A 27,118-nucleotide genomic window follows, 5' to 3' on the forward strand; every position below is an offset into this window, starting at 1 on the left:
TGCCATTCAAAAGAGCAAAGCAATCACAGTTTTCATTGGCGTAACTGGGGGATGTAAAACTTAAAGATTTTATTTTTCTTTAACATTTCATACTTTTTTCTTTGTTTTGCTGGCTCGCTTCTTCTCTTATCCTTTTGCTGGATCACTTATTTTTTACGTCTCGCTTGCTGTGCAAACTCAGAACAATCGTAGATTGTAAAATAATAATAACAATATTAATTAATTATTAAACTATCATGTTTGCCGTAACCGTTGCTAGCTTGTGCGCCCTGGTGTCAATTTTTGGAACTATTCAGTTTAGTGTGAAATGTGTTTCGCATCGGATGTCAAGCGAACTTTCTTTTTTCTGTTCGGGTGAGTAACCTATTCTATGCAATATACACCTATTTTATATTATATGAATTTATCATTATAAATACATTATCCAGATTTGATAATCAGAAAGACTTGCGTTAATTAAGGGTAGGATACCACTAACACTAGCAATAACACGTATCATATTGGAGCCCTCCCAACAAACATTTTTATTCTCAGGGGTACACAACATGTAAGGAATGGACTGTTTCTAGTACCAGTTTTAGTATGTTCATCAGAACCGTCTATTCACTTGTCTTCTATAGCAAAAATCATCTATTTAGCACATCTTTTACAGCAAAAGTTCTAAGTTCAAATCCCAGGGGAAGCACTTATACCCTAAATCGATTCGTGCAGTATTTAATGGCACATTAAAAATCCCAACAATACCACGTATCGTTTGCGCTTTTACCGTAGGAAACGCACCTTTTTAGCTTAAATACCTAACTTCAAAACCTAAATTAACTCCGGTATAGTACCGCAAGCAACCACGTAGCACTGCTGTTAAAACCTGTGTGCATTTCACAAGTGTCCGTGAGGTTTTCTCGGGGTTCCTCCCACTTCCTCAGTCTATTATTTCTCAAGCAGTGTAACTTAATACCCTGTAATCTTATTAGGAGTCGTTAAATATAAGTTGGCGTTCAACAAACTAGGCTTCTACTATGCTCCGTGAATTTTCTCGGGGCTCTCCTGTTTGCTCCCCACTTTCATTAGTCCCTTATTTCATTCATTTTCTCAAGCAGTGTAACTTATTACCAACTAATCTTATCAGGAGTCGTTAAATATAAGTTGGTTTTCAACAAGCTAGGCTTCTACTGTGGCCCATGGATTTTCCCAAAGCTCCCCCGTGTCCTTTCACATATTCATTCCATTATTTTTCAACAGTTTAAAGGAACATAGTAAAATAACAAAGCATAAAAAAGAAAGAAAGAAAAGAACTTACGTATAACTTCTTAGATGACAAACTTTAAACAGTAAAATCACAAAACACACGGTGTATAAACACGTAATAATATAAGGATGAGGAATATGGATAAAGAGTATTTTATATATTTTATTTAGGACAGTGGGTGGGCATTCACAGTTTTTTTTTCAATCAACCTCTACATAAACATTTTTCAAATATTGCAAATAGGGGGAAATGAGTTTTATCTGGAAATATTTCAAGATGTGATCTACAAGTTAGTTTAGGAATATTACAGACGTAGATTCTGATTTCCATTAGCATTTTTATGGGCAACTTGTATAGCCATTATATTGTGTTTCTCAAATCTTTGATTTTCATCTGGCATTGCTTAAAAAGTTTGTCTACACGGAAAATTTCACCTTTTAACTGCAATTGGGAAATTGTATTTTACAGCTTATCTAGACAAAATGACCTCTTGGTTAATGCATATATAAATTGGAATTTCGTTTTCCATGTACAGTTTGTATGATAAAATTTCATTCTAACGTATTGCTGTTAAAATTCTGTTGATAGTATCAATTTTTTTAAAATGTGTACTCAAATCTTTGCTTTCCATCTGTTTTTCAAGTAATCGCAATCAATTACCTCTCTGTAGCAATACGAAAGTCAGTGCATTGACTCTGACATTCATTCACTTTCGAGTATCCCTTCAGGTTCTCATGCAGAGGGGGAAGGGGGAAAGTTCTCTGGATGTACGGTATGCAACAGCCAAAACTATGTCAACACATGGTTACTTCCTCATTTCCCCTTTCTCAGCTCATTCACATGAAACTAGCATAAGTATTAAAAGCATAGGGAAAGCGCCCCAATGCAAACGTAAAAGTTCATTCTATCGGTCAGCAAAGTTCATTAATTACCCTGTGACGCAGTGGCTGCTTTTGACGTTATGCGCGCAAACCGCAACCTTCCTGTTAACTTTTAGTTTGTCTACAGCGTTCAGCGAGAGCAGAAGTGCGTAGGCTAAGTTCTGCGTTCGAGTATATTATACACGTACTCCCATGCGCAAAAAAAAATTGCGCGTATACTGTAACTAAAGATTTTTCGTATTTATTCCATTTTCCTTACGTTTATAGGTAAAATTCAGTTATTAGTATGTGGAGATAATAGAAAGCAATCCATCTAAGGAGATATTTCCAAAAAATATAATAAAATAATAAAAATATAAGCAAAAAACAAAATTATGCTCGGTTTTGTGTATACTGGCAACGATGATTTCTAGGGATTTTTTCAGTAGCAGAGCATGATTGCGGAGGGAATTCAGTAGGGGAGTCGAGGAGTTGGATAGTGGACTAAAATGTTGCATTTATTGGTTAAAACCTAGTGTGTAGATTGCCTGCCAAATATAAATTAGCTTCTGTAACTAAGATGTCGTACGAAAATATAGAATTAAACAGAAAAACTCTTATCTTAAGGTTCGAAGCGATACGGACCATGGTTATGAAGATTATTTCTTTAAAAAAAAAAGAAACAATACAACGTAACCTCCGTGGTTAGGTGGATAGGGTGGCGGACTTGTAGTTAATTCATTATTTTGACACCACATCGAATCCCATCCCATCCCATCCCATTTTTTTTTTTACAAAACATTATAGGAAGTGTATAATTTTGATGTTAATAAAAATCGAAACAATATAATAAGGAAATAATTTATTGATAGTATCCTTTAATCGACGTATTTATTCTTTATTAGAATACGTGTACTATTGGAAACAGTTATTGTTTTCAGTTTATAGTCTTGTATGTTACTTCCCGTTCTTGAACAGCAGACAACTCACTTCGGGTTTGTGTGTCTGGAACAGGAAAAAGAACATACGCGACCCTGACAGCCTATCCAGCCTTACCCCTTGTTACATCGACCTGATGTTAAATTATCGTTTATGTGTGTGTGTGCTTGTGTTTTTTGCTTTTTAGAGTATTGACTTTCTCTATCTCTTTTTTTGTTTCATATCCACAAGTGCAAGAATGCTTTCGTTGAACGTAACTAAATTATACAGATCTATGTATGCCGAACACGAATATTTCCAAAAGATAGCATGAATATGAAAGATAATCATACCATATTTCTACATTATATAGTAGCGTGAAAAACTGATATTAAAATGATATAACAAACAGGCATAAGCTTTTTTTCTAGCATGGCAACACATTAAACGTAACTCATTAAATTTGGGAATTACAAATTATCACCTTACGTGTCGTTGTATTCCTATTCTTTTTCACGTGTAGTAATAGTGATAAAAATCGAATTCGAGATTTCAATGACTTCAAGTTTCACGTCCCCACATATCGAAAAAGTTATTTTGATGTCTGTCCATCTGTTTGTTTGTCGGTTCGTCACGCTTTTACATGCATTCGAATAGAGGCCATACTGTTCGACGTATCTGGACCGAATTCTAGACGAATTTTTTATAACACTTTATCGTTTCGAATTCTATATCCTCCGACACCTAAAAATAAGGGTAGTTTACTGATGAATGAAAATTTAAAATAATTAAATTGTTTCAAAAACAGCTGTAAAGATTTTGCTTATTTTTTTTTACAAGTATAGTATGAATCATTGCTCTGAAAAAAAAAATACATAAGGTGTAATTTACTGTATGGGATGCGTTTTTTCGAACAATTTTCTCAATCACATTTCATAAATAATTGTATCATTAATAACCTAACAATATGACACAACTCGTTCGTCCTGTAAACATTCAGAAGGGGTAGTTTACTCTTCTCCGACGATTTTCCCATTAACGCCTGACGCAATTTTGTTCATATTTCATAAATAAATGTTACATAAATAACCTAACGATATGGTATAATTCCATCATCCTAAAAAGCTAGAAGTGGTATATTACTTTTCGGAGCAAGTAATTACCCTACGATTACCCTACGATTTTGTCGAGAATGACTCTGGCAATTTTGTTCGTATTTCATAAATAGCATAACTCGTTTGTCCTGAAAAGACACACAAGGGATATTTTATTCTTCGGGATGACTTTTTTGACGATTTCGCAGAAAGTACTCAGACGCTTTTGGTCATAGTTCACATACAATTATTTCCTTAATAATTCTAATATATGGCATATGTTATTTCTAACAGAAATATGACCAATGGGTACTTTACTTTTGGACATAAGTTGCTTTGAACAAAGTTTTCCAAAACACATTATTTTATTCGCATTTCCCAAATAAATGCGAAGTAATAGCTGCAGCCTAACACGAGTCAGTTTAAGAAATTCGAGCGAGAAAAATCAGTGCGTTTCATCCGTACCCATTCTTAAATATGGGGGGCGCGGTGGCTCAGTGGTAGCCTGTGGGTGTAGCCGAACGGTCTGAGGCGTTAGGCTGATGATCGTAAGGTGAAGCCCATTGGGGGTTCGAGTCCCTCTGAAGAACAAGGGTGGAATTTTAACTGTCCTCGGTGTTTCTGTGTTCGTGTCCCTGTCGTGTCCAGTAGTCCTGAGAAGTGGTTAAAATAGAAAAAAATAGTCACGAAGTTTAAAAAAAAGTGGTAGTGTTCACCTCTGGTGCTTGGGGTCCCGGGTTCGATCCCAGCCCCCGCCAAGTGAACTTTGTGGTGGACAAACACCGTGCTCGTGGGTTTTCTCGGGGTTCTCCCACTTTCTTCATTCCACCATTTCACTCATCTCTCATTATCACCGTCTCCTTTAGCCTAATCGGCATAACCGTAGGACGTAAAACTAAAAGATTTTATTTTTCATCTTCATTCTTAAATATATTTTTAAATGTTACACCTAATCACAATTTTCCTAACAAAATCGAAACTTCTATTTAAATGTGCCTTGTTGTGGCCAAATGGTTCAAGTGCATTGGTTCTGGATTTGATTCCCGGTGAGAGTTAGTGTATTTTTATACAACGTTAAGGTATAGGTAATAAGTAGGTGCAAAGAGAAAAGTGTTTAAACAAGCTTAACCAAGCTAATGAATAATACAAAGAAATAATACAATATTACGAAATTATAGAAGAAACGTTGTTAATATTTGATATTTGCGTGTGAGATATCCAAACGATGACTGTCAACCCCAAAGGTAAAAAAGTGAAACATCCAATACCAGGTTAATCAGTGGTCTCTAGGTAAAGCTATCCTACTAGGAAGTGATTGAAATACCAAAAAATGTTGTGATCGCTGAGAGACATGTTAGGAGCATACATTGGGTGAGAGACTTTAACTCATGAATAGTCTGCACCTTTTGTTGATGCATTGAAGTGCGTAGGTGGTGTGTGTTTGGCACATCGGGTTCCTTTGTTGTTAGTCGCAGCTTTCTAGACCGGATGCAGTTATTCCCGGTAGAAAATACAAGAAAATATACATTTATATTACTATTAAAGTAAATAATTACACTCATTCCCTCAATGTGACACTTGTTTGTTTAACTGTATACAGACAGCTGATCCGTGGAAGAATCGTTCATAATAATAAATAAAATAAACTCGACAAATATTCTTGTAAATAATAGGTAAAAGTTTGTGTCACACTGTTCATTTTGCTGGGCACGCCAGTGTGCCCCGTTATCCGGTTGTGGCACACTGGAATATAGGGTATGGCTTTCTAATTTTTCCCAACTATTTTAACTGCTTCAATTGAAATGAATTTATAATAATAAGAGAGTGAATTTAATCTTCTTGCCCTTCGATTTAGAAATAAGGTCCGCTAGAATTGTATATATAAAAAATAATAATACTCAGAAGTTTATAGAGTAGTTTGTTTTATTCGAAATGACATACTTCCTGCAACTGTTTGGGTTGGAATTATTTGAAGTCAAATCTTTAAGTTTTACGGCCCACGGTTATACCGGCTAGGCTAAAGGACACGGTGATGAGAAATGAATGCAATGGTGGAATGAAAAAAGTGGGAGAAAACGGGAGAACCTCGAGAAAACCCATGCACATGGTGTTTCTCCACCACAAAATTCACTTGGTGCGAGCTGGAGTCGAACCAAGGATCCCATGCACCAAAGGTGAACGCTTTATCACTGAGCTACCACGGCCCCTCTGAAATTATTTATAGGAGAGAGTGACTACTTTATGAAAACTTGATATCGAACACATTTGTTTAAAAATACCAGCTTTTTGAGAAATATTGCTTAATATTCAGAAAAACCTATCAATAAAATAATAATAATAATAATAATAATAATAATAATAATAATAGTAATATTATTATTATTATTATTATTATTATTATTATTATTATTATTATTATTATTATTATTATTATTATTATTATTATTATTATTATTATTATTAATTAGCTTAAATTAAAAACTCTCTGGACCTAGTGCATTGGCACAATTCCACGAATTAAAAAGAATGTGTTTACTTCTCATGTAAGTGTAGAAGGACTTAATCCCTGTTGCTTTCAATATACGAAGAAAGTGTCCAACTTTTAAATGATATGCTACATAAAATGCCCTATGCAACATAATGTAGTATAGAGTCATCATTCCAGGTTGCCTAAAGAACACTTTCGTTTTAGCAAGAAAGGAAGAAAATAAAAAATACTGAGTTTTAACCTAATAGAAAGTTTGCAGATTTAAGGGAAAATGCACAGAGTTGTTGGATATAAAATGTAGTTCGGATTAATGGACACCGTAAATAGTTTATTGTTTGAAATACTATACTGGGAGTGACCAAGCCATTACATATGGAAATGTCGAAAGAGATACGTTAATGATGTTAGTTGCAAACTGTTTTAGAAATGAAAAATTTAAGGAAATCTCTAAAACTCTGATATCACAGATCCAAGTTGACTGACTGTTAAGTAAAACTGCTAAATCTGAGTAAAGAAAAAAAAGTATTAATGACCTGTGTTACAGTTTCAGACATATCATTCTCATATCAAAACTACGATAGAAATAAATTATGAATAAAGGTGAATTCACAGTTCTAGAATATCAACAAATGATTTTGCTAGATGTAAATTTTCGGAAAACTTTTTTTTTATAAGGCTTTAGATTTATTATTTTGTTTGTTTATTAGCTTCCCCATGCCGTAAACGTCGCCAACTCCTAGTGGCCCACTTGCCGGTAAATGGCGATCGTCGATATAGCGATGCGTCGAAGGATTGCCGCTAGTATGCCACTAGTGGCAGGGTTTCGTCGAGTCAAAGCAGATATCTAGAATCGGAGGTATCGGGAAGAAAATATTTGCAACCCCTCGCATTGACAGCAGAGGATGATATCGAAGTAACGGACAACAAGGAAGTTGAAACAATAATTAAGAAACTAAAAACTAAAAAAGCTCCAGGATTGGATGGTATAGTAAATGAGATCTACAAAAATAAAAAGGATATTTGGACTCCATATCTAACAAAATTGTTCAACACCCTACTTAAGAAGCAGATATTTCCCTCGTTGTGGAAAGAATCGAAATTGCTAATTTTGTTAAAAAATCAGGATAAAGATTTAACAGAAGTGAGTTTTTACCGTCCAATCTGCCTTTTGAGAAACATCTCAAAATTATTAGAAAGAATAATAGCAAATAGAATTCGACGAAAGCATAGAAATATCGAAGATGATAATTTACAATATGGTTTCAGAAAGGGCAAATCTACGGAAGATGCCTTAAATGCATTTGTGTATCAAGTTAAGGAAAGTAGCATGGAAAGAAAATATGCACTGGCCCTGTTTTTTGACATAGAGGGAGCGTTTGATAACTTATGGACACCATCTCTCATTGAAAAGTTAAAAGAGCTAAATTTATCACAATATTTAGTAAATATAGTTAGGGATTACTTCTTGAATAGACAGATCATCATCCATGAAAACCTGGGAAATATCAAAGTTACTGCACAAAAGGGATGTCCACAAGGATCGATCTTAGGACCATTGATGTGGGATTTGGAATACCAGCCGTGTTTAGAAAGACTAAACCAATTAGAGGAAACTGAACGAGTAATTGCTTTTGCTGATGATTTGGCTGTAATAATCTCAGCAAACTCTAGAATAGAATTGGAAAGAAAATCAGCACGAATTATAAACGAATTACTTGATTGGTGTGGAAAGTCTATGCTAAAAATCTCTGAGAGGAAAACGAAATACATGATTTTTGGAAGTAAATTATTAAGAGGACCAATAATTAAAATAGGCAATAGTAAGATCGAGGGGGTATCAGTATTTAAATATTTAGGGATTATGATAGACGATAAACTGAATTTTGGAGAGTATATTAATTATGTTACTCAAAAGGGTCATAAAGTAACTAATAAACTCATTTCATTGGCTCAAACAAATTATAGGCTACCGAGAAAATTAATTAAGACTTATCAGGAGGTAATCCTAAGCGCCTCGATGAACTATGCTTCCAGCGTATGGGCACATTGATTATTAGAGAATAACTCCTTAAAAGCAAAAATAAATCGCCCACAAAGAAACCTTTTAATTCGGCTCATTGGTGCCTTCAGCACGACACCGCACAGCGCGTTGTGTATTTTGATGGGTTTCAAACCAATGTATTTAACAGTAATCCAGAGAGCGGCAACATATTGGTATAAAAAAGGAAATTTAAATAAGACGAAAGAACTTTTAGGGACCAAAGCACAAAAACTCGATGAAATAGAAAGACAAATTCAACAAAAGTGGATACAGGACTGGCAAGTAGACAAAACATCAAGAAGATTATTCACGTTTATTTCAGACGTTGGAACGCGACTCAAATGGAATTACTTCAATCCCAACAAAGGACTAATTCATTTCCTAACATGGTCCCTTTCCAATCCATCTTTATAGAATCAACAAAAAAGAACATGATAGCTGTGAATGTGGAGAACAAGGGACACCTGAACACAGTGTTCTGTGGTGCCCGTTCCTGGAGGAGTACTTGCGAATTCGTGACCAAATTAGACAGAAAGATATAAAAGCTATCTTGGAAGATGAAGAGGATTATAGAATCCTGGCACATGTAGCAGAGGAATACTCAGAACTATGCAGAAAACATTTTACAGAGAAAACACAAACTAAATGAACATAAAATATGGAAAACAGAATGAATGAGGATTCCTCCCTCCTGGACCGAAGGAAACTTCTGGAAGCGCTGGATCTCCGCGCCCCCAGGAAGGAGGTTGAGTGATGGTGTGTGAGTGCCTAGAGCATTCTCGGTCTTTGACTGGTAAGGAACTCCGGATGCTCTGGGAGCGTATGTGTGATGCGATGGTGACGGAATGAGTGTTAAATCTAGAGCCGTGGAAATAAATATACACTAATATGTAATAGAAACAATCATATAAAAATATCCCAATTTTGACATGAAGACTCGGAAATAGAGCATCATCTCGAAGCCGCTTCGCGATTCGGTTACGATAGCGTGCGACTTTCGGTCCGTGGGTACGCGGCGGAGGGACACAACTGACCAGGGCCCGCACTAAGTGCTCCGAGTGTGTCCTGGGCCTCATGTCGATACTCACGGTCCGTTTCTGATGTGTAGGATGAACCGAGATCAATGAATAATACAGCTACATCAACAAATACAGCCATAATCAAAATTTTTAAAAAATCAGTGAACCAACTTTATCGATATGACACTTAAATGCATTATAGAAAAGTGGTGTGTTATTGAAGTAATGTGTAGTGTAGTGTTTAGTGAAGTGATGTGTATATAGTGATTATTAACCACACAGGGGAAACCGTGACACAGGAGAGGAACGCACATACAGGTGAAAATCATTTAGGTGAGAAACCAAGATTAGGAAGAGTATCAGCAGTCAGCAGTAAGCAGACACCGAAGTTATCAGAGTGTGATAACAGGAATTTTTCGTGTTATTTAATAAACTCTTTAAATCAATAAGACGAAAATAGAAAATGTATGTTTTGGAAATATTAAACAATTGTCAACTTACTATATATGACAATTTAGGTAGTAGCTAGATAGCAATCAAATTTGTTACGTAATACGATAATAAAATTAGGTAGAAATTAGATAGTAATTTAATTCTTGTTTAGTTAGTTAATATTCATTAGATAGCTCAAGTCCTTTTGTTTTTCTTTTCGTTTTTCTTTATGTTTTTAAAATTTTGTTTTGTTTTATTTGTTGTTCATTGTTGTTGGATGTTGAGTGTTGTGGTCTCGTCCTTCCCACCGTTTTCCTTGTTCCCTGTCTTCTTTCCAATTATTGCAAATAAAGGATGATGAAAAAGGCTAAAGAAAAACAAAATGCGATGATGATAGCCCGTTTCGGTTAAAGTCTTCAGATGCCGAAACTGAAGAGGCAGATCTGAGCATTAAAAAAAAAATAAATAAAAAAAAATCGGGGGTATTGAAGTTACCATCACGTAAGAACGAGGACTTCATTTTGGTCCGCGCTCGTTTGATTTGTCACGGAGAATCGTAAAGGGGCCAACATGAACTATCACCAGTTATGTGCATGCGGTTATTATTATATATTATTTTTCGCTGACGAATTGTTATTATAAGGAGAATACTTGAACTCCGGGGGTCAAGAGTAACTCCTGCCTTTACATCATGAAGTGAAAAATCTTGAGATGGGTGCGTATAATTGTATGAATTTAGTTGGCAACTGTCGCCGATCACTAGCAAGTGAATATGGGAGAACTATGAAAAAAGTAAATAGACGCTTGCCATTTTGTTATAAAATTACATGACGAGTGCATTTGATCTGATTCCAAACAGTTATCTTCAAATATACACGGTTAATGGAGCACTCTGATTAGAAATATTAAAAAGACTTCAACGATTTATCACTCTACAAGCTGTGTCTTCATAGTCGCTTCCGTGGCGAGTTCGGAAGATTACGCAACTAATAACCCTAAGGCTGATGGTTCACGCCCAGCTCACGGCACTTTTGTTTTATTTTTTAAGAAATGTTTTTAGACACCTTGATGCAAAGAAATTACGCATATAGGCGATTTAACGTATTTTAGGGGAATAATTTTGTGGTTCGTTGGCGTCCCGTCGCTTCTCTGCCGGTGGTGGTATAATTTTCAAAACGGAAGTGTTACCAATTTTTGGCTGCGGGACCGCCAATTTTTGGGGACATGTCACTAGTTGCCTATCGGTGGTCCACCGACGCTTACGGCATGGGATTTTCCCCTCACGAGTGAGGCAGATTGTAATCGACCAAGAGTGTTTTGGAAAATGGGAAACATCTTCCGACTTCGACTTCTGAATAATACGTTGATCAAGTCGAATCAAGGCTGCGCCACGGGAAGGTAGAACAAGTGAGGCAATCGTTCCAAGCACTACGCTCGAGAGCTTCCGTCTCATTCAAGACTTAGACTCTTCAGGAAAAGTAACAAGTTTATTACTTGTAATTCATTCTTTGAGTCAAAGTATTTTACAATAAACCATCGTTTTGTAAGATATTTTTACGATTGTATACTATTAATTTCGAAAATTGTACTCATAATATAATTTCCCATCATGGATTTGAAAAAATCAAAGTTGGAACAAAGAAAGATCTTCAATCCACATGTCTCTTCATGTTTGATATGGAAGTCTCATCTTCATTATTGACCCTTAATTTATTTTAGTCCTAGGCAACGCGAATCGACGGGATGGCTCTAAGTGAAAACATTCATTTAGATGGTTAAGTAATCAGGAAATTCCTGCTGTTATTTCACGAAACACAACAGATCTTGAGGGAAAAAAAATTGCTTACCAGGGGGAGGAAGTAATCCGCAGTCATCTGCATACGTTTTCTTAACTAGGAAGAAGGCAAGGGCGCCGATCCTGGGGGGCCGGGCCCGCCCAAAGCTCATGTAGGCCACCTTTGTATTTATGAATATACAATATTTGGCATAATTTGAGTGTAATTTGTCTTAAAATCCTCATATATATATATATATATATATATATATATATATATATATATATATATATATATATATATATATATATATATATATATATATATATATATATATATATATATCTTCTGCATTTGAATGCTCCCCCCCCAAATTTACAGAGAAATTGGCGTCCTTGGAAGGTCTAGTGAAATGAATAAAAATGTGATAACGTAATACTTGAATAACTCCATCTAATGGAGGAAAGTAAATTAGTATTCAACACTTCTTTCAATTTTAAGCATTTCAAAGATTCTCGTAATTTAGTAGCGTCCCAGATTTGCATTTTTGAAGTACGGGAACTTTATCTATACCTTAACGTGGGAATCGGTTTCGGACCATGCACTTAAGCCGCTATGCCATAGAGGCACATAGGAGTTTTTCTTTCGATTTCCTTAGGAATATTGCGAATTGTATGACTTAAAACAATGTTTAAAAAAGAATACATATCGACACAATAAGATGATAATCTGATACCTAGGAAATATATTCAATTGTTTTTAATTTGTTCTCACGCTACCAAAACAGTACTTACGCTTCTTTTATTCCAGCCTTTTAATATAAGCATTTCACACTATTGTCTGTTCTAGGATGATACAATTCTAGTTCATGTATATGCTAGCTTTGGAAATACAGTAGAGTTTCGCTTATCCGACATAAACAGGCAGTTAGAACGCTGGATAATATGGATGTGTTAAGAAAAGACCTATTAAAAGTAAAACTTATGATATAATTTTACATATTACGCATCTAATAATAATGTTTTATAACAACTAACTGCACTGCAATGAATCAGGGACGTATCCAGCGTGAGAGCCTGAGGGCTGTCACTCTCCGAAACTCAAGCACTTTTTAATAAACATTTTTTTTTACCCTTTTTAGGTTCTTTTATATCAGTTTACTAGTAGTCAGTGTCCAAACTTTGGGCAATGTGCTGTTGTCTTGTTATAATTCTAAGAACATACCATAATGCCATTATACCAGGTGGAATTAAAGAACAGTTTTAAATAGGATTAACATTTCTTTTCCGTTCTGTTTTTAACTTTAATATATTAGAACGATACACTCAATGTCTTCTTGCTATTTTTGTTATGCGATATACGTAGCAGACAATTTTTTTTAGTTACATTTTTCTCGAAAATATGTTTCATTTTGTTTGTGCTATAATGCAGTTTACAAAGTAAATGTAAAGTAAATGCGGTTTATAAATGAAAAGTAGAAAAAAGTTTAAGAGAAGTACAGAACTGTTGCATTATTATTATTATTATTATTATTATTATTATTATTATTATTATTATTGATATTGATATTTTTAAAACATTAGAATTACGTGCTTACGAGGACGTAATTCTACGTAATTAGAATCATACGTGTTGGGCCCACTCCGAATAGAAAACCTGGATACGTGTCTGCACTGAATGAAGACGTATAAGTCAAGGTGTTGAGGGCGCGCTAGGCGATAGACTCCAGAGCATGAAAAATAGATTAAGACCACAACTTGCAGTTCTTCTTGCCGATTGGTGCTATTTGCAATGATATATCGGATCATACAGTATGTGGAACAAAGGATGGTCGGATAAGCGAGACCATGGTGTATTGGTGTTTCACGCACCTAAACCTGTAAAATGTTTGTATAAACAATTATCTTTCACTCCCTAGCTAAATTTGTGGGTATGATCACACACCATGCCTCGTAAAGTATAGTCTTATAAAGAAAAAATATTTTTTTTTAGCTAAAACCTAAAGAAAAGCCAACTTCAATCATTTAGTTTTTTTTTTTTAATAATAATGGCAAACTAGTCCATTTCATCACGATAAATCACTTTTGGAACTAAGATGTCTTTTTCTGTCCGTATATATCCTTCACACATTGTTGGAGACAAAATTGTTCTTTCCCCAAGAAAACAGGATGAGAGAAGCTATACAACAGCATGAACAGAAAACAATAGCTATTAACAATAGTTCTCTAATCCTGGATAAATACGTCATTACAGCAAAATATCAGTAAGTTGTCCTTATTATATTGCTTCGGTTCTTATTAACATGAAAATCATGTTTTGTAAAAAAAAAAAGAAAAAAAGAAAAAAAAAGAAAAAAAGAAAAAAAAGAAAAAAAGAATGGGATGGGATGGGATTCGATGTGGTGTCAAAATAATGAATTAACTACAAGTCCGCCACTCTATCCACCTAACCACGGAGGTTACGTTGTATTGTTTCTTTTTTTTTTTTTTTAAAGAAATAATCTTCATAACCATGGTCCGTATCGCTTCGAACCTTAAGATAAGAGTTTTTCTGTTTAATTCTATATTTTCGTACAACATCTTAGTTACAGAAGCTAATTTATATTTGGCAGGCAATCTACACACTAGGTTTTAACCAATAAATGCAACATTTTAGTCCACTATCCAACTCCTCGACTCCCCTACTGAATTCCCTCCGCAATCATGCTCTGCTACTGAAAAAATCCCTAGAAATCGTCGTTGCCAGTATACACAAAACCAAGCATAATTTTGTTTTTTGCTTATATTTTTATTATTTTATTATATTTTTTTGGAAATATCTCCTTAGATGGATTGCTTTCTATTATCTCCACATACTAATAACTGAATTTTACTTATAAACGTAAGGAAAATGGAATAAATACGGAAAATCTTTAGTTACAGTATACGCGCAATTTTTTTTGCGCATGGGAGTGCATACATACGATGCTGATGGAAAAAGACTAAGTTCTGCGTTCAAGTATATTGTACACACGATGCATTTACCTTGGTCATACAATGTTCATTGCAAAAACAAATGATTATATTAAATAAATGAACAATGAAAAAGAATAAAGGAACGAATGAATAAAGATTTCAACCCTACCAATCCTCTACCCTTCACGAGTTCCCAACATGATCCGCCACTCCATAGGAAATTTTTAAACAACGAGTTTCCAGGGTAAACGATCCAATTAACAAATAATACAAGAGAAAACAAATAAAATATCCCGTGGACGTCCCAGATTCGATTCCCATAAGCAAAGCTTCCTGTGGAAGCGAATAATGGTGATCCCAGGTTCGATTCCAATTCTCAATACATAAGCAGGGGTCCTGGAACCATTTTAAAAATTCTCACCAACACATATACAGGGACCATTTTTTAAACATGCTATAGGGACCATTACATATACAGGGAATTAATGGAGGGGTCCTGAACATTACAGGGGATATAGGAGGTCCATAGGACCATTATCTTTATATGCTCACACAACAATGTTCGAAGAAATAAACATACATAAGCAGGGAACCATTGGGGGGTCCTGGGTGGGGACCATGGTCCCTACACAGGGACACTCTTCAGCGGCTATCAATAGGGGTCATGGGGGCCGTGCTCCTGCGTGAACGTATCAAAAGGTCAATAACTTCTCAGATAAGTCATTCCACTTTCCAGGAAAACACTCAGAGCAACTTTCACATGTCGACATTAACGTCATACACTTTCTAAAGCTTGTCAAACATCTTAAATACATTAAAGTAACGGAATTCAAATCCTTTTGACGAAAGCTGCCATCATTCTACTGTCCAGGGCACACCTCTGCAACTACGAAAATTTTAAACGAAAGCGTTCCACTATAGTTTCATGTAGAAAGTATTCTACTGTACGTTTTAAGGAAAATAACTGCAAGAAAAGTAACTGAATATCACTGAACAGTAAGGCATATAATAAACTAACTTTTAGCATATGCAGAAGTAATTATAAAAGCTTTGCTACAAAAATACCTACATAAACCATAATAAATTCAATGAGCTCGAAATACAAAGTAACAAAATAACGCATAAGATTCAGTCTAGAAAACAATTGCTACTTAAAGAATGGACATGCACTATTTCGAGAATCGGGATAAAACGAAAAATGTTTACGATACTATTCATCTCGTCTCAATTCTTACCTCCAAAGCGAGACGATAATTTGAGTTAACCTTGCCCCGTCTCGAATGTAAAATATTAATTCTCGTCTCAATTTTCTTTGTTTTATTTTAGAAACTAGATGAGAAATTTCTCTTCTCGTGGGCAACACTAAACAAAAGCGAAATATTCTTGCCAAATATATCGTTTCTGGTTGTAATGTTATGCCCTGAGTGATACTAAGCTCCTAACTTTTAATCTTGTATGAGATAATAATAATTATTATTAGTTTATTATAATTAATACTTTTGTTATTCATAAAGATTTGATAGTTCAAGTATTGAAACAGCCGAGTATTCAAATATCTGAATATAATAGAACATGTGTCATCGCTGATCAATCGCCACCGAAACTTCTAAAGTAAAAGAAAAATGTACAGGTCGTCCGTGGATCCGAGTTGATTACCTTCAGATTACTGGTTAAGCGCCTTGACCACTGAACCACAATTGCTACGCAGTAATTGATTCATGTTAGTTTGTTTACGAGTATAATATACGCGCCACATTTCATTCAAAATAAAGGAGTTTTGAATTTTGTTTTTTAAAAAATCTGAAATGTTAATAATTTAGTGAATACAGTGATATAATACCCTCCAAGTTCTGAATTACATATCCCTGTGTTTTGATTTTGGCTATTAACAAGCTGCTGTTTTGAGCGAACAGAAAAGGCTCCTTATTTAATGGCGTCCATATAAGTAACGCTTTAGGTGAGTGGTTAGCATTGTGGTTTTCTAAACTGGTGATCCGAGTTCGAGTCTCCCCTTCGCTGTTTACAACTTTTAAAAATGTTTCATTTACAAGGCTGAGCTCCAGTTGGATGCTCCTGAATGAAAGATAATCTCCAGTGGAGAAATTCAGTGATGATGTAATCCTGAAAATAAAGGAAGAAAAATGGATGGAGAAAACAAGTTTACAGACTTAATTTTGTTAGTGGTTCTATATTTGATATTAACCGTTAATTTCGTACATTTTTAAATTTGTTTATTGACACTATATTATCCTTTTTTCTCCTTGTGTCTAAAAATGTAAATTTTCACAAATATTATTCAAATCAAGAACCTTCAGTTATATTTACAACCTAAGGGGAAATACGCTTAGAACGGATAGGTTCTCCAACTCGTTTGAGTGTTATCGAATTTTACATTTTTAATATTTACAAATAAATTACTGCATACCAATATTTAGCAGTTTCAAAAGTCATTTAATGACAAGTTCTTTTGAAGTAATATTACGTATCAATCAGTGGCGCCGGAACCTAGGAGCTCAGGCCCTGTAAGACACCCAAAATTTTCATTGGAGGCTGGGCTCTTCCCCCGAATGGTCGACCCATATTTTAATTGATTTGCAGGTAGGACCAGCCGCGTAACAACATTTCGAATATAGGAGGGGGCAAGTCTTTTTGTTGCGCCCCTCTCTCAACAGTGCCCCCCCCCTATCACAGCGCGTAATTTCCACTAATCTTTACAGTATTACTGTTATGTATTTTTTTTTTCGTGTGTGTGGGAAAATAATTGAATTTTACGAAAACAGCTATACATTTGAAAAATTAAAATATTAGGCCTACTTGAAGTAAAGACAGCTCCTTCACCCACCCAATGTATTCATTCAACACAAGAGTCGTACATTAGTAAAACTAGTAGACCTCATTTGATTTGCGTTGGGATACGTATGAAGTATAATTTACTATTAATTAATCACTAAATAGTACGACGTTCGGCACTAAAGCCATATTGTCACTCTCCAGAACTCAGAGGCTGAAGACATATCACAACGACAAAAATTTTTTCTCAAGTGATCAATAGATTCTCACAATACACCTACACGCACACTTTTCTTATTTTACTTTCACACCACTTCAAATGTTTCAGTACATATATTGAACTGAACTTTGTATTGATATACCGAACTAGAGACGCAAGATAGCCGGATTTTTAGACGTGCTTTATTTTCATTAAAAAAAAAAAAAAAAAAAGCTTTAGGAAAGAAAACGGAAATTTTCGCTCTTTTGACACAACTAGGATCTCATAAGTCCCACGTTGGTTGCCTAACCATGATATCAAGTTCTTGAAATTTATAACATTACATCTTGAAATGTGTCGTTTGGGTTGCTTCCAGTCAAACTGGCAGACAAGAAAAAAGTATCACCGCCGTTCCAGAAACACTAATGTTTCAGATACTCTTCAATACCTAATATTAGAACCGAAAAGGCTTCACAATTTTGTTCATATTTGAGAGGAAAATGTTTCATTCATAGCAGCAGAATAATATGATTTAGTTTAAGGAACTGGAGCAACAAAGCTTAGTGCGGTGGCTCTTACCTTTTATTTTTCTTCAGAATACAATATTGTTTTAAAGTTAGACCTTAATGGGAAAAGAAAGCTGGAACACACTGTTGTTTCTTCGCTAAATATGAAATATTAAAAGAAAAAAATCCTAAGCCAAAAAAAGCATGGAAAAGATATTCGTTAATTTTTTTTCGAGACCTTATTAAAGCACTATTCAGAACAGTTAATATTCCCACCACTAATTTTTCACTAGAACTTTTTTGTCGTTAAACATTATTCTAAGAACTGTACAAATAATTTGTTCGAACTAGAAAACCCTATACATTAACCCTTTTGAGATTTCCACTTTTTTAGGTAAATTTTAGATTTTCAGTCAAGCAGCGATTGCGTCGAGACTATTTATCGTAGAATCATGGTTCATATACCGTTTTATTCGAAATGAAACAGTGTTTTCCTAATTTGTAAATTTCCCTAATATGTACCTAAGGTAATAAAATTCCTGTCCAAATTGGAATTTTTTTTTCTTTTAAAGTCCCCATTTCCTGCGAATTCTTTCCCTCCGGTATACAACATGGGCATGCAAATGTTACAAAAAAAAAAAAAAAAAACTGCTTCATTCCAAACAAAACGAGGTAAGAACCATGATACTGAAGTAAATAGTCTTGGTGCTAAAAATGTCCCTAATATCTACTACTGTTATTCAACAAACTCTAGTGTCAAGACTCTTTATTGTAGGATCATAGTTCATAACTCTTTGTATTTGTAATGAAGGAATGTTTCCAACTGTACTATTCAAATTTCCCCATTATGTACCAGAAGTGAACAAATCCCGCTCAAATTGGGAAAAATATATTTTTGTCGGGAAAAAATAAACCTTTTGAGAATTTCTTCCCCCAGATACATGCTAGCGCCACGGCAGTGGTACAGTTCGAAACGTTACTTCATTACAAACAAAATGAGGTACAGTACAAACCATGGTCATACAATGAACACTCTTGACGCTAGAGCTTATTGAATAACAATACATTAGTAACTATTACTCAAAAATGGGGAGCGAAATTTATTAAATCAGCTCTAGCACCAAGACTATTTATTCTAGGATTATGGTTTGTACTTTTTTGTTTGTAATGAACCAGCGTTTCAAATCGTATCATTTGCATGTCCCTATCATGTACCTGAGGGGAGAATTCCCCTCCCAAAATGTTTAAAGAAAGCGGGAAATTCAAATTTTCAAAAATTAACTTTCTCGGAATCTTATCTCCTCAGGTACATGACAACGCAATGGCAGTGGTACCGTTGGAAACGTTGCATCATTACGAACAAAATGAGATGCAGACCATAATCCTACGACAAATAGGAGTGACCTGTAGCTACCTTACTAAACACGTTGACTTAAAATGTGTAATAGGGGAAAAATTTAGATTTTTTTTTTTTTTTTGAAAAATCACTATTTACCCTACGATCATGGTTTGTACCATGTTTTGTTTGGAATGGTGGTAGATTTTAAACGTTACCACTCACATGTCCCTGAGGGAAGGAATTCCCAAAAAGAGAAAGATCTGAAAAATCCCCTTTTTCCACTTTGGGCGGGATATTCCCGCTTCTGATACACAATAGGGAATTTGAAACATTTCTTTATTACGAACACAACTAGGTATGGACCATGATCCTAGGATTAATAGGGGTGTTAAGATTTTTTTTTTTAAAAAAAAGAGCTCTAAAATTTATCCTTTTCTTTCTTCCTTCGTCCATGTTTGTGACGTCACTGCCCCCAGGCATCGCAATCGTGACTGCAAAATGCCCATGATACACATTCTTTGATGCTTTCCCGCTTGAATGAATGCAAAAAAAAAAAAAAAACGGTGTGAAAGCTTTACTAGAGATTTATAAAGCAAATTCCGAAGTTCGAGGACACAATTCAGATCTGTACCAAAAGTCCCCAAAGGGTTAATATATTTGCCCTTCTTTTTCTTATGAGTGATCGATTATTCTTGATTGTTGAACTTCTCATATATATTTTTCTTCATAATGCAGTGATTAAGTCTCTTTTTCTTCTTATAATGGGGAACAAAGGTGGAAAGTACTTTCTCCATTAAAGTTGAAATAAATAAATAAATAAAAAAGATTCAAAATTTAACAGACATAAAAGCGGTGGAAAAAACTTTTTAAAAGCCGTTTTTTGAGCCCTTGAGTACGTAACATCCTAAACTTTTACGTACGTAACTTTTAATACATTTAACAAGAACGGAATAATACAGTTTCAATTTGATTAAATGTTCAATGTAAAAAAATAACGAGCCACTGTCATCCTATAGCTCATTTTGACACAAAAACTGCTCATTTCAAAGAGCAGAATTCACACTTTTCCGAAGATAGTTGTACTGTAGGAGCTATTTGTGAATTCTCTACACAGTTCCTTCACGTCCAGTGAGTCAAGTCTGTCTGGGTATGCATTAAGAACTGCAAAATGGTTCAGTCTTGCCTGGGTCATTGTGGACCTCAGATAAGTTTGAGACGCCGCAACATTGAGAAACTTCTCTCGGCAGTTGCAGATGTCGCCGGGATGACAAACAGGAGACGAAGGACATTCAACACTTCAGGAAACAACTCTCTTGCTTCTTTACAGAGTTTCTTGAAATTCTCAAACAGGGCTCTCAGATTTTTTGAAGTGGGAATACTGGTGAGTAACTGTTGCAGCTGTAGTTGTAGTCGGTCCGGATTGACATGGTATTCTTTTAAAATGTCACTAATGTCGTGAGAAAAGTTAATTTCCAGAATTACATTCTCTATTGCACGATACTTCTTCAGTTCAGGCTGATGGAATCGACTAAATTTTGCAAACGATATTGTCGAAATATTCATAATAGGTTGCGCGTAATTTCTCTTCTGCAGTGTTAAATTGGAAATCTTTCGCGGATGTCTGCGAGTGTTCTAGTCTTTTCGGGGTCTGTTTCTTGCTTGGTAGCTGAGGAAATCCTTGTTTGTTTTATCGAAAGCCCTATACAATCAGGGGCGATAAAAGGAATAATTAATACATCTACAGCGCCCCTGGTGCAAAATTACATCTTTGTTTGTTCTATCGAAGGCTCTCCTATACAATCAGGGACGAAAAAATGAATAATTAATATATCTACAGCGCCCTTGGTGTAACATTACATTCTTGTTTGTTCTATCGAAGGCGCCCCTATACAATCAAGAGCGACAAAAGGAATAATTATTATATCTACAGCGCCCTTGGTGCAAAATTACATCCTTGTTTGTTCTATCGAAAGCGCCCCTATACAATCAGGGACGAAAAAATGAATAATTAATATATCTACAGCGCCCCTGGTGCAATATTACATCTTTGTTTGTTCTATCGAAAGCGTTCCTATACAATCAGGGGTGACAAAAGGAATAATTAATATATCTACAGCACCTTTGGTGCAATATTACATCGTTGTTTTTCTATCGAAGGCGCCCCTATACAATCAGGGGTGACAAAAGGAATAATTAATCCATCTACAGCGCCCCTGGTGCAATATTATATCTTTGTTTGTTTTATCGAAGGCGCCCCTACACAATCATTGGCGACAAAAGGAATCATTAATATATCTACAACGCCCTTGTCGCAATATTATATCCCTTTTTGTTATATCTAAGGCGCCCTATACAATCAAGGGCGAGATAAGGAATAATTAATGTATCTACAGCGCCTCTTGTTGCAATATTATTTCTTGTTCATTCTATCGAAGGCGCCCCTATACAATCAGGGGCGACGAAAGGAATAATTAATATATTTACAATGCTCCATCATTGTAACATTATTTCCTTTTTTATTGTACGGTATCGAAGCATTATGTCGCCCGTAACAATGAGGGGCGGTAAAGGATTAAGAAAATGTTTATATAGCTGCTTGATTGTCATATAGGTAATTTTTATTTCTTTATTTTATTGTATCAAATGTGTCCTACACAATCAACACAAAAGGAACAGAAAAAGTGTCAATTAGTTATAATAATACAAAGCACTGCACTCTATATTTTGTCGAAGATTTGACATTGCATACAAAACATTGCTTTTGTACATAAACTTTTCATTCTTCAATCGGCTTTAAAAAAAGGCAAAGTAATCCTTTAGGCTCCTTCAGCGCCCCCAATAACTTCTACCAGAACTTTGGGGGGGGCAATGCCCCCTTGCCCCCCCCCCCCCCGTCTTGTTACGCCACTGGGTAGGACTATTGTTAATAGTTTCAAAACTCAGCACAAGGCTTTGTGTTTACTTAAAAAATAACCTACTATATATACCGTATAATCTATCCGTATATTATTTGATACGCATATATACCTAGTCATTTGAAGTAAGTTAACTTGTTTATAATCCCTCATTTGAGTTAATTATAAGATTATTTAAGTTCCCCGACTGTTATCTTCTCATCGGCGCCCGTGGTATCCGTATATTTTTTCTCGTATTGTGCCGTTTACTGAGAGTACAAGTATCCAAGGACTGCCTTTTGCCATCTCGTCAGTCAGCATTTCTCCTCACTTCTGTACAAAAACACTCTTTACGATTTGTCCTTTTAACAAGTGGGGCAACTTCATTGCGTTAGTTGGGTTGCCTATCTCGCGGACTTTGTACATCAAGAATTTCTGTGGCCCACTGTACACGGTCCTGGGTTCGATTTCAGGTGGGAGAGCTTTTGGGATTTTAACTGTCCACTATGTTTCTCTGTTCGTGTCCCTGTTCTTAAAGGTTAATGGGGAAAGAAAGAAAAAAGAAGTACAAATACTAGTAATTCGAGAAATTAAGTCACTGAGGAACGTTCGGTAACTTTAAGAAAAGTGACGAGTGTGTGCGCTTTGGGTGTACCTGGTCCCAGGTTTAATTCCCGCTGAGAGTGCGTTTAGAATTTTATCTGTAGTCGAATGTTTATGAGTTCGTGTTCCTGTCCTTAAAGGTTAATAGAAAACAGTTAAATTAAATACATAGTGGTAATTACCAAAGTAAAGTTACTTAGGAATGTTCGATGAATCAGTTAACTTTTTAAAAAATCTTGGCTGTATGGTTAATATATTCATTTACGATGCGGGTGATCCAGATTCGATTCCCAGCGGGAGTTTAAGTTATTTGCATCCACGTTAAGCTGTACACCAACGTGGATACTCACATAGCCTCGGTGTAGAAAGGGATACTAAACCTTAATGCAACCAACTAATAAATAAAGAATTTTCTTCAAAGATAATGCCTCGTTTCCGAGACATTTTGTTTGCTTATTTATTATTATTATTATTATTATTATTATTATTATTATTATTATTTAATGTAGTTGCACGTTGCCTACTTATTGAAGAGTTGAAGAACAAAGAAGGAGAAACAAATATGTTAATTGAAATGCGATTAAAATCGAAGCAATGCTCAAGAACTGGACTCAAATAGAGAATGAACTATTCTTCGCATTTTCTCTTAAGATTAAATAGGAAATCTGATACCAGAATTCTAATCTATATATATTTTGAACGACGGCGGCCAAGTTATTATTTTGTATGACAATTGATGATTTGTGAATCATTTTCTCGAATCTTCTGTAGCAGTTTAAAAAGGATCAGTGTTTGCATGATTCGTGGCCGTTCCTTCAATCCATTATTACTCAAGCATAATTAAAGCGGCAGACCAGGGTGAGTCAATTAGCTTTGAACGTACCCTAATCTATAAGATCCCTCCGTTCTTCCGTTTCCATTTTCAGCTTTCGATTTCATTTTATTATTACTATTTTTTTTTCTTTCTGAGGAGTGTGTCTTTTGTTTAGTTTCGCTTCGGAGACGCCATCGTTTCTAGACCTTGTGAGTCATCTAAAAATCTTTGTCATAAAATCAGGACGTGCAGTAGTTTGGGTGGAAAGACTTTACTGATAACAGCATGTGGGAAGCGTGTTTCGGCACGTGCCGTCCCGTGCGAATGTAGTTTGTCAATTGTTCCCAAGTCAGTCGCGTGCCTCTTTTCCCCATTTTTGTTTCAACTCCCTTCGTAAGCAGTTCTTGCAGCTATGGTCAGGCACACGTCCATGCGCCAGGAGCGACTTGTCCTATATTTGTAAATGCATCTTCTGATGGATTGGGCTTGGGTTCAAAAAAAAGCTTTCTTGGCTGCAAACATACACAAACACCATACGCAGAGCAAAAACTCCCAAACTGGCGTTATGTAATAAATGGCACTTATGTCCTTTATGCTTTAAGCACTTTTGTTTCCTTTCGGTAACCCTCACGTATTGCACAAGAAAATGCGTTTGACTTATAGAGTAAGTTCATATAAGAACCATGCACTGAATATCAACCCAGTTTTATTCTTAGCTTTGTAAGGTAACAATGATGATTTCTATGTGTTTACAGCATTTTGGTTTGTAAAACTGGTTGAAATCAAGACAGGTTTAGAAGGGAAGAAGCTTTTCCTCATTCAGAAAAGAGGACATCAATGAAGTGGAGAAACGAAAGTTTACTTGTACAGGTTAGTCTATAAAATGTTAAGATAAATATAAGAACTGTATTATTAAACGTTGTTTCTTATAGTTGGAATGGAATGTAGGGTTATCTGCAAGAAAAGAGTTGAGTCTATATCCTGGCAGAAAAGATTTCGAGATTCATAGTTTCATGAAGTTATGTCCCATTTCGAAAAATGTGTTTGTTTTTATTTGAAGAGTTCTATCTGGCTGTTTGTTGAAGTTTAGCGTTCCGTTTTTCAATCCTAGCCTATATGAGACGTGAATCTACACTTTAAGATGTAATCCGAACCACAGTAATGCGTTTAATGTTTTCCCAGCGGGAGTAGAACCCGGGACTCAGTGATTCAAACGCGCGCTTGTTAACCACTAGACCAGCGGGGAATGCTTCCTGTTTGGTCTGATCTTGTGTGAATCGTCTTACGTACTATTTTTTTTTCTACTAATATTTCTAGTTTCATTATTTCTAATAGCAGATAATCTAGATGAGCAACATTATTTTGGCAATTATGCACGTACAATTTCCAATTACTTGGTAGAATTGTCGTTCAGATGGCGCTGGCGTACCTATCTGGATTAATATTGTAAGAACTAAAATTTCCTAATAAATAAAATTTTCAGGTCGTACTCCCAATTAGTTGCCATTATTTGTTTTACTTTTACACTAGCGCCATCTATGTGCCAATTCTATTAACTATTTGGAACCTGAATACATAGTTGTTATTTATCTGTTATTTAAACTTCAATTACACGCTAGCAATTTTCTTGTGAATGTGTACGATAAGTCAGAAACAAGTACTCCTACATAGTAAGTGCCCCTTAACTACTAGGTTAATTCATTTTCGTCCCATACTGGAGTATTCTTTTGAAAAATCAATCACAAAGATCAAGGGCACCCATGTTGTGATTTCCAAGGGGGGAGTAAGTATAAGCGACGTTTCAAATATAGTTTCAAATTTTGCTGTAACTAATGTAAAAATTCCATTGGGTTTTCGATATTCCCAAGTACAATGTCCTCTTAGGGGAGGCAAGCGCCCCACTTTGCTCCTCCTGATGGGCGCCCTTGACAAGGATTAAGGATATCGTACACGATCGACGCAACTCATCCGACCATGATAATACTTGGCGGTGATAGACTTTCATGATTTTAGTATACATATGGAGTGTTGTGAGTGGTTTCCGAAACATGGACCATTAAATTTAAGGTTTGCAATTAATCAAATTTTCGTAAAACGTTTCTCAAATAGCTATTTAGAACAATAAATACATGGAACAAATCTACTATTAAGTGTTAATTTGAGGCTTAAAAAGGTATCAGGATCCCGTGCACAAAGATGCACGAACTACACACTAGACCAGCGGCGAGGATTATGCCCTAAATGACTTTAGTTAAGGATAAGATGTATTTGTGAGCGTTTAGATTTGTAAAAAGGTCAACTACGTTTAGTTACTGAATGCTTACAAAAATATAACCAAGATGAGACTTTAAAAGACAAATTATTGTTAGAAGAAAATATACAGGGTGGAGCAAAAATCTCAAAGGGGTTATAACTGTGAATAACTTTTTTATTTATCATTAGTTTCCATTGATATTTCACAAATTTAAAGACCAAAGTTGGGAGATTGTTTACACTTATGTATGGAATATAATCTCAGGTAGGTGTCCTCGCCATTATGAATCTCACAGATACGAACTCGGTGTAGTACATGATTCATGACCGGGGTCAACACTTCTTGTCCGAGTACCCGTATTTTTGCACAAATATTGTCCCTAAGCTGTTGTATTATTTATGGCTTGTTCACATACATTTTGTCCTCCAGATAACCCCAAAGAAAATAATCCAGCGGAGTGAGGTCAGGCGAATGGGAGGGCCAGTTTATGTCAGTGTTTCTCGAGATGATGCGATGGCCAGGACTGGTCCTCAAAAGACCAATTGAGGCCCTTTCCATATGTGCTGTGGCTTCATCTTGTTGAAACCACATCTCAGGCACAGTCTCTACAGCAAGATGCACAATATGGTAGTCTCAATCATGTTTCAATATAGATCACCAGTCACCGTTACTGCTTTGGTTTCATCATCTTGAAAGAAGTATGGCCCAATGATCGTTTCTGACGTCATGCCACACCGCATAGTACACTTCACAGGATGAAGTTCGCGCTCATGTATGGCGTTCGCACTCGGACCAGAAGTACTGACCCCAGTCATGAATTTTGTACTACACAAAGCTTGTATCTGTGAGGCCCATAATGATGGACCTTACCTGAGATTACATTCCACAAATA

At 35.6% G+C, this 27,118-nt stretch overlaps 1 protein-coding gene across 3 annotated transcripts in view; it reads left to right on the plus strand.

Moving 5' to 3' along the window:
• Window positions 1–27,118, plus strand: part of LOC145683863 (uncharacterized) — a 102,818-nt gene that overhangs the window by 13,187 nt on the left and 62,513 nt on the right. Inside the window, exon 2 of one of the 3 annotated variants that reach the window (XM_081755480.1) lies at window positions 24,728–24,842. The exons of 1 other annotated variant lie outside the window; for it this stretch is intronic. In XM_081755480.1, coding sequence (XP_081611606.1) covers window positions 24,810–24,842 — 33 coding nt within the window. In that variant the 5' untranslated portion in view covers window positions 24,728–24,809. Of the gene's footprint in view, window positions 1–24,458; window positions 24,843–27,118 lie in introns of those variants that run through there. One more of the 3 variants, XR_014131205.1, reaches the window with a different exon arrangement.

The sequence above is a fragment of the Thermobia domestica genome, chromosome 4, assembly GCF_964235325.1.
Source record: "Thermobia domestica chromosome 4, izTheDome1.hap1.1, whole genome shotgun sequence".
NCBI classification, from domain to species: Eukaryota; Metazoa; Arthropoda; class Insecta; order Zygentoma; family Lepismatidae; genus Thermobia; species Thermobia domestica.